The sequence below is a fragment of the Nicotiana tomentosiformis genome, chromosome 3 (assembly GCF_000390325.3).
Source record: "Nicotiana tomentosiformis chromosome 3, ASM39032v3, whole genome shotgun sequence".
Lineage (NCBI taxonomy): Eukaryota > Viridiplantae > Streptophyta > Magnoliopsida > Solanales > Solanaceae > Nicotiana > Nicotiana tomentosiformis.
Window position 1 is genome coordinate 14861656 of NC_090814.1, and position 9236 is coordinate 14870891.

General features: G+C 34.3%; 1 protein-coding gene across 1 annotated transcript; it reads right to left on the reverse strand.

Annotated features, from left to right (window-relative positions):
* Positions 1-698: 698 nt before the first annotated feature.
* Positions 699-2612, reverse strand: LOC138907398 (uncharacterized). The gene is made up of 3 exons (XM_070197996.1): positions 2228-2612; positions 1423-1815; positions 699-1219 (listed from the first exon to the last, which is right to left on the reverse strand). The coding sequence occupies exons 1-3, from the start codon at positions 2610-2612 to the stop codon at positions 699-701; spliced, it is 1299 nt and encodes a 432-aa protein (XP_070054097.1).
* Between the last annotated feature and the right edge of the window lie 6624 nt (positions 2613-9236).

Here is a 9236-nt window from a genome sequence, read left to right on the forward strand (position 1 = left end):
CTGCTACATTGAACAGGGAAAGAAAATGCCATCAGGAATTCTCCATCATTGTCTCTGACCACACCTCCAATGCCAGCATTTCCATTTTCTCTGATAAAACTTCCATTTGTATTGAGTTTGAACATTCCCTCTATAGGCTTATTCCAGGCGACTTGCTTGATATTCACGGTATGTTGAAGTCTTTCAATCATATTACAAATGTTGGGCCATGTACTTGTTAAATTATAGTTGGGATAGGTAATTTGAAGGGCTGCTTGAATGTGCCAAATGGTTTGAAATTTCATCCTACTTTTGTAGAATTATTTTTGCTCCCCATATTTACAAGCCGTCTAGCTTTTCCAAAGTTCCCTGCAAATGACCGTAATCTGTAATAGAAGCTTGTGTATAGCATTTTTTGGATTAGTATCCCACCATTCCTTAATAACTCTATTGATCGGCCACTGGTGGTGAGTGATTCCTAAAGGAGCACCTATGTATTTCCATACATGCCTAGATGCTTCTCCCTCCACAAAGGTGTGTTGAATAGAATCATTGTTAGGCATCTGACAGCAACTACACCTGGAGGTTATTTGGTTGCCAAATCTAGCCAGAACTTCATCAAAAAGGAGTTTACATAAATACAATCTCCAAGTAAGAAATGAGAATTTAAAGGGGATAGAGTTATGCCAAAGCTTACTGAAAAACATGTTAGTAGGTCTCTAATTTAGAATGGTATGCCAGGCAAATTTATTAGAATATTGGCCATCTTCAGTTATGTTCCATACAACATCATCTACATCAGTTGGTTGGCCAATGTTAATGTTGCTAATAACTTCCACCATTTGGTTTGTAAGAGTGTTGCGCAGCTTATTCATGTCCCAGCCACCATAACTTATAAACTCGCAAATACTGGTATTATTACCAATGTTGGTAACGATATTAGCATTGCTATAAGCCAGAGGGTCTGTCATTGTCCAGTTGTCCCACCAAAAATTGCAATCATCAGAGTTAATAAGCCAAGTGATGTTGCCTTCAGCTTTGTCTCTAGCCAATAGCAAGTTCTTCCAAGCTTGTGAGTTACCCGAGATCCATTTCTTTTTAACAGGATGACTTCTTGGACAGTATTTAGCTCTAAGGAAATCAGCCCATAATGAAGGTTTTGTTTTAAACCTCCACCATCTCTTGATAGTTAAAGTATTAGAGATATCTTCAAGACTTTTAATACCAATGCCACCTTCATCTTTAGAAAAGTACAAGTTTTTTCAGGAGCACCAGTGATAATTCTTTTTTTTCCAGTGGTTCCCCAAAGGAACCTAGCCATGTATTTTTTAATAAGATTTAAAGTTCCTTTGGGAGGATTTAAAGTAGTAAGAGTGTAAGTAGGCATAGGCTATAAAACACTCTTGATGAGAACCACTCTGCCACCATAGGTTAATATTTTACCTTGCCATCTATTCAATCTCTTAACAACTCTAGTAACCATGTTATCAAAGTAGCATATCTTTTTTCTACCAATGTAAATTGGACAACCAAGATAAGTGAAAGGGAAACTCTTGTCCACAAATCCTATGCAATCTCTCAATCTGTTGATTCTATGAGCATTAGCTTTAGGGCCAGTGAGAAAGAAGCTTTTATCCTTGTTGACAAGCTGATCCGATGCCTTTTCATACTTTCTGATTTCTTTCATCACCATCTTGACAGTTTTGAAGTTACCACCACAGAATATAACAATGTCGTCAGCATAAGCTAGGTGATTAATTTGAAGACCTCTCTTATTCATAGAGAAGCTAGTGAAGTTCTCCTTATGAATGAGACTGTTTAGAGATCTAGTCAATACTTATGCAACAAGAATAAAGAGAGAGGGGGATAAAGGATCCCCTTGCTTGAGACCCTGTGAAGAAGTAAAGAGGCCATGTCTTATTCCATTAATAATAATCGAGTACCAGACATTCGAGAACATTCTCCAAATCATATCAGACCATTCTTTGCAGAAGCCAAATTTGTTTAGGATATCAATAAGGAAGCTCCAGGAAAGCCTATCATAGTCTTTAGCCATGTCAAGTTTCATAACAATATTCCCCCCCCCCCCCCCCCCCGTTAGGTTTGGAGATATCATGAATGATCTCCTGAGCGAGCATCACATTTTCCGTAATTAGTCTTCCAGAGACAAAACCACCTTGATTTTAATAGATTAGCTTAGAAAGAAGAGAATTCAACCATCTGGTTAAGAGTTTTGAGATGATCTTACTAGTGTAATTGCTTAGACTAATAGGTCTAAGCTCTTCAAATCTGGAAGGAGAATCCACCTTGGGAATGAGAGTTATGCAGGTGTGGGAATAAAATTTAGTGACAAATTCAATGATGTCATGCTTGATGATATCCCATGTAGCTTGAAAAAGTTTTCCATTAAAGCCATCAGGTCCAGCAGAGCTATCAATGCTCATACGGAAGACAAACTCTCTGATTTTCTCTTCCAAAGGCATCATAATAAGCATCTTATTATCATCTTCTGTAATAAGGTTAGGGATGCAATTAAGGATATAATTGCTCATAGTAGGCTGCTGGTCTAGATTGAAGAAACTTTTAAAGTGCTTGACAACAGCCTTAGCAATTTTTTCATCACTTATATCCATCTATCTCGGTGATTCTTAATTCTATGTAGTTTAAGTCTTCTTCTCCTGTCTCTCAGGATACTGTGAAAATAGCTAGTGTTGCAGTCACCATCCTTGAACCAATTAATTCTAGCTTTCTATTTCATCAAAGATTCTTGCATACCCAACCACCTAGTATATTCAGTATAACCTATGTTTAGATCTTCCCTTCCTTGCTCATTGTTGTTTTGCATATCAATCTCTTCCAGGATTTACACTTTAGCTTCCCAGGAGCTTACTTGTTCGTGAATGTCCCCAATGTTATCCTTCGACCATTGACTAAGGTGCTTACTAAGAAGTTTCAGCTTACTTTGAAGCCTCCACATAGCATTACCTTCAATATTTGTGTTCCATATCTCCTGAATCATATCCAGAAAACCTGGTTGAGTGGTTTAGAAATTGAGGAATCTAAAGTATTTAATGTGATGTTGTTGATCATTATGACACTTAAGTAGTAGGAGTCTATGATCATAACCATTCCTTACCAAATTGTTTATCATATTGTTTTGGAAGAGTTGAGCCCATTGATCATTGATCATTATTCTATCCAGTCTCTTCCAAATTCTTTTGCTAGCCTTCTGTTGTTATACCAAGTGTATCTAGGGCCAGTGAAGCCAATGTCCATTAAGACACAGGATTCCAAAGTGCTAATAAAATCCAAACTTTTGTATGCCCTGTGGGGATTACCCCCTAGTTTTTCAGCCGGATCCATGATAATGTTGAAGTCACCACTAATACACCATGGGCCATCAATAGTGTTGTTCATGCTATGAATGCTATCCCACAAATCCCTTCTTTCACTAGTAGTACTTTTGGCATATACTGCTGTGATAAAGGTTCATGTATCTGCAACATTATCTTTCATTTTGAGAGTAATTTGTTGTTCATTATTTGCTAATACCTCAGTGTGATCCAGGTAGTTCCAGAAGCACTAGATCTTACCAGTGACATTAGCCTAACAGTGTTGAAATCCTAAGAACCTTTTGTACCCATCTATCTTACTCATATCCACAAAGGGTTCGAAAATAGCCACAAAAACTACTTTGTTGATGTTGATAAGAAGTTTAAGTCTGTGAATAACCTTCTTTGACCTCACCCTTCTTATATTCCAAAATATTATACTAATCATTGCGTTGAGGGGGAGGTGTGTTGTTTGTTTCCTCTTCCTTTGCAGGAAGTAGAAGTGTTGTCTTTGTTTTGTCTTCCAACTTTTTTGTTTCTGCTTCTTCCTCTGGCCATTGGAGATTTACGAGAGTCATTCTTTCCTATAAAATTTTCAGTAGTCTCTGTAAGTTCTTTTTGTTTACTGTTTTTTTTGTCATTCTTTCTGCTTCTGCTTTTTCCTCTAGTGTAAGAACCTTCATCTTCATTTAGGTTCTGCGAAGTAACCTCATCTCAATCAGTCATAGTTTTGGATTCCATAGTAGCTTCTTCTTCAACATGGTTGATATGTTCTTGGTTGTAACATTCTGGCATCTGGCTTTGATTTGTCAGGTGTTCCTAATTAAGATCAACGTAAATATTTATGGCTTTTTGGTTTTTGATCTCCGAGGGTAAGCTAATGAACTGGACATCCTCAGTTGTAGCCTCTGTGATTGCAATATTTTCACAATTGTCTCCTTTCAATTTTTGTTGGTCACTACTTTCTTTATCATTGCTCTTTTTCTCCTTCCCTGTACCATCTACTTTGATTTCTCCTATTTCCTGATGTTGATTAGTAGTAACTGTAGGCTCACCTTCTGCTACTCGATCTTGATTAAGAGTATCCTCCTGCTGATTACCTTCAATCATCGAGGCTGCTAATTATTGTAAAACTGATGAGAGCTTAACTTGATAGTGCTTCTTAGTGATCTTATCTCGGATAGCAGGTTTGAATTTGACACTACTTTTCTTTTTTGGCATTTTCTTTGCTTTCTTATTCTTTTTCTTCTTCCTTCTTGTTTCTGTATCAATATTCTGTTGTAACAAAGGCCTGTTAGTCCTCTGTTTCATATTTTCAGCATTGAGACTTTGAGTTTTTGTGTTCAGAAGTTGTTCTCCCTCTAATAATTCCTGATTCTTCATATTTTCTGTCGCATCTTTCTCTATATTACTGTTGTGATCTTATTCTTTACCTGCTACTTTGTTCTTAGTTAGTTTCTCCTTGTTTTTGTCTTGTACCTCCTCGACATTAGTTGCAATCTTCTTCTCTAAGGCCCTACATTCAATCACGTTGTGCCCCAATTTCCTACAATGCTTATAATACTTAGGTATGCCCTCATATTCCAATTTTTGAGTGTAACCATCTAGTGGTGAGTCCTCATATTCTTGGCCTATGAATGCACTTTCCGGAAGAGGTTTAAGAAGATTAACCTCCACCCTAATCTTGGCCATACTTGGTCTAGTTCTTTCATAAGTTGCCGCATCTAGAACCAAAAGGGTTCCAACAGAGCTAAGAATTTATTTAACATAATGCCATGTGTGCATGTGAAATAGCAATCCCGGCAGTAGAACCCATACTGGGGCAACAAGAAGGTCTTCCTCAGGCTTAAAATCAGGGGACCATTTTTGTAACCACATTTGCCGACCATCAATTTCAATTACCCTTTTAAACCATACCGTTTGCCAATCTTCCTCATTAAATAAATCGATGAAGACATTGTAATTGTCATAGATACCAATTCTGGCAGATCCTTTCAGCGTTATCAACTCCTTAAACCTTGACCTAATTCTATCAATTTTGGGGCGGGGTTTCAGAAATCTACCAACAATAGTATACTTACATTCTTCTGCCATTATGCCATAATAATCTTTAGCCTTGAATATCACAGCTGGCATTTCATTGTGAGTTGTATGCTTTGCAATTACCTTCTCCCTTTCATGGCGTATTTGGTTCAAATTAGAGGATGACAGAGCCGTGACCGATATCGCATAAGAGATTTTCTTTTCAATTGCTTCAGAGGGTAGTGTCGCTCCCTCAAGAGGGATGTTTTGCTTCTCCTTACGCGCCAGAAGCAGGCCTTCCGGCGGCTCCATCTGGTGGAGCGTGAAGAGACGCGCTGGACAATATAGTCGTTGGGTTAGCCGTTGGAGAGAGTGTTTGCTTCTAAGGAATTGTTCTTGGTTATATTCTAGTTGATAAATGTGTGTATTAAACCACATACCTACATTTATTGAATTCATGTAACATGCGAGTAAATTTTTATTTCGAATAACCACGTAGCCAACGAGATGGCTCTAATATTTACAAGTCACAAAGAAAGAAAAAATATTGTCTAAGTTTTTCTTCTATGTCTCGTGGGTCATGTATCAGCTTTTTGCTGCAATCACCAAGGACGATAACGTGTTAATATGTGTAGACGTAATTATTTTTATGGGATTAAAGTTAATATTAAATTTGAGTAAATTCTTTAATTAGAAATACTATCCAAATTAAGGTTAATTATTTGAGTCCAATTTCAATAAAAGTAAGAGAGTTTACCTAGCTAAGCTATATTATAGACCTCTTTACCCTCACTAAGGTTTTAACTTAATTACTATTAGTATACAATTTACTAATTATATAACAAAATTATGATAAATTAGGATCTCTTAATTTTAGGCATCTCAACCCCCTTCCCCGCGTCTATTACTCCCTTTGTAATCTTGCTTCCCAACTTCTTCTCAATTTCAAAACCCTCTTCTTTCGTCCCCAAACAGGCAGCTTCTTCCTATTTTTATTCCCTAATTAAGACTATGGTTTTTGGGAGCCTTTAAGGAGGAGTACATACAATTTTTTTAAAAAGGTTAGTTTTAATAAATAGGAAACTTTAGTTAAAGGGGATAAATAAATTTCTAATTTATATGTTGGAGAAAATCTCTTAAATGAAAGACTAATTTTATTTGGGCAAGTCCATTTAGTTGGACTCCAATATATTAGTTCATTTCATTAGCTCATGGACCAAGTGGGTATTAGTTCATCTTAACTTAAAGCTCAGACTAATGCCACATGTCAAACTCTATGGCGGCAAATCAAATGACGTAGTCAATAGAATCTTGCCATATGTAGAGCCACGTGGTATTCCAAGTCAAGTCGACTGACCAATCCAAGCATGCCAAGTGTAAATACATGGGATTGGTTCAAATTCAAACAAACCAATCAAATCAAAACAAATGCTTATCACTACTCTTCTATTCCACAATTATAAATAGAAAGCTCCCACAAGTCAAAAGGAGATACAATGTACATTAAGCAAGCAGAAGGAAAGCTAGAGAAGCTTTAAAGAAAGCATTCCAACTCTTCTTCTAAATCTTTGTCAGTGATCAAATCGGATGAGGTCAAGCTAAGATTTCAAGCTGGCGATTTCCAATCGTTCGTGCACAATAGTTGAATGTTAAGCCCTAGTTCGTGACGATCATCAAATTGTTCATGAGTTGCAACAAATTTAAGAAAAAGTTCATGAATCAAATCCAAGGTCCGTTAAGTTCAATATCAAGTTCTCGAGAAGCAACGTTCATGAGGAAAAAGTTTAGAGAACTATATCTCTTTTACATTTGAGATATTTTAGAGTTTGTAACCCACCATATTTTTCTAATCAAAATATTGAAATTTATCACTATTTTCTCGCCTTTGATTAATTCTCAGACACAAAATTTATTGCTAACACTACGCCTTGCATATAATTGGTTGATACAGATATTAGGTACAAATAAGTTTTTCTTATGTGAATGCTTCTTTTTCCTTTTCTAATAGCAAATCATTTGTGAGTGTCAAAACAAATCTAACTAACAAACAAACAAAAAAAATGAAGTAAGAACTGAGAAAATCTTAGTAGTAGACCAAATAGTACATAAAATAAAGCAATACTATTTGTTAGCAATGCATGTCGAATGGCTGAAATTCAATAGCACTGCTAGTTAGTAGGATGTTTTCATCAAATTAAAGAGCCCGAAGTTAGTAAGGCAATTTAGCTGCTTTCATTTTTGACGTTTAATTAATGGTATAGATACCAATAAAAATAGTTTTACTATGTTGTCAAAATGTCAATGCTTGTTTTTTCTTGAGTTGTAAGTACCTATACTATTTATACAATAGTTTGTTGAGAATTGTCTGTCTGCTTTAAAGGAGTATTACTTGCTTATCTGTTAATGGATCCTCTATGTCCAAATAGTGGGTTTTGCGAAGGTATAATTGGAATTTTTTTCACTCGAAAAATATAGTGAAAATGAATTGTCATACGGCAGAAATGAGTAAAATTACTGTTATTTTTAAGATCGAACTACTATTTACTTATTTAAATAGAAAAGAAGAAGAAGAGAACGACGACGACGACTTTAAGTTAATGGAACCAAATGAAAAATGTGATGCAACTAGTTTGTGTAATTCTAAGATTATAACGACAATTTTGCTTTATCTTGTGGAGTTTATTAAAAATCTGATTAAACGTAAAAATAATTACATGAAAAACAAAATTGAAATTGTTTATTTTGTAGAGAGGCGTTGGAGGGGTAGGAGTGTAACTCTTCCTCTATATTTTGATTTTTTATTTCTCCATTTACAAATTTAGGAAATATTTAAAATAAAATAAGATAAAATATTTTTTTGTTAGCATATTATTTGAAGTAGAATTTGCCTTGCCCTTTTTTCTAGATGTTGACATTAAAGCTATTGTAGCTCAACAGCCTGATAAAAAGGTAGAAATTCTTATAACTTGAACCCTCCTCTCCTAGTTTTTATTTTTCTTGTACAGGAAATTCTTGATAAAAGGCCAATGACATATATAAAAAAATTCCTTAAAGGTAATTAAATAACATATTGTTCATAATTCAAATAAAGTAAGCCTTTAGTTAGTAATGTTAAGGTGATTAAGTGGAAAGTTTATTCATTCTGAAAATCTTTTTTCAATTTTATGCCTTTCCAAGAGTAATAAAGAAAAATTGTTCTATATCATCAGAAAAAAGGAGGAAAAAAAGAAAAGAAAAAGACTCTCCACTTAATTAGTTTATTATTACGGTGAGTCCTCTCTATAACAATATTTTTGTATGACAGACGTTCATTATAAAAGCTAAATTTTTCCGTATCGATTTTTTATGTTATACTTATCTATCTATAACAGTTTTTTTTACCTATAACATCTACGTCCATCTTTATAACAGTAAGCTTTTTATAAAATTATCTCTCTATGGCTATAAAATCTCTAGGATAATTAACGATAAGTTTAAAGATTTTGACCAAATATTTAAAAATATAATACACCACGCGTGTTAAAGAATATTATGTTACTTCCATAGTTAAAGATTTCGTTCAATCTCTTAGAAGATATCCTTGTATATTTTAATTTTATTGCACAAAATTTTAAATCTTTGCACATTTTAGTTATGAATTTATTAATAAGATATTTAGATTTTTAATATTTAATTAATATATATATATATATATATATTTTTGAGATTTTAAATTTGAATAATTTTTTTATATTTTATATGTAATACTAAAATAGAAAAAAATTAAATTTTAAATAATTTTTATTTATATAATTCAAATAAATCTAAACGTCAAATGTTGTTACAAAGATGTTTGATATTTTCAAATTAATTAGTTAATAGTAATTAATTAGCTTGCATCTCTATCCAAAAAAATAATTGCCA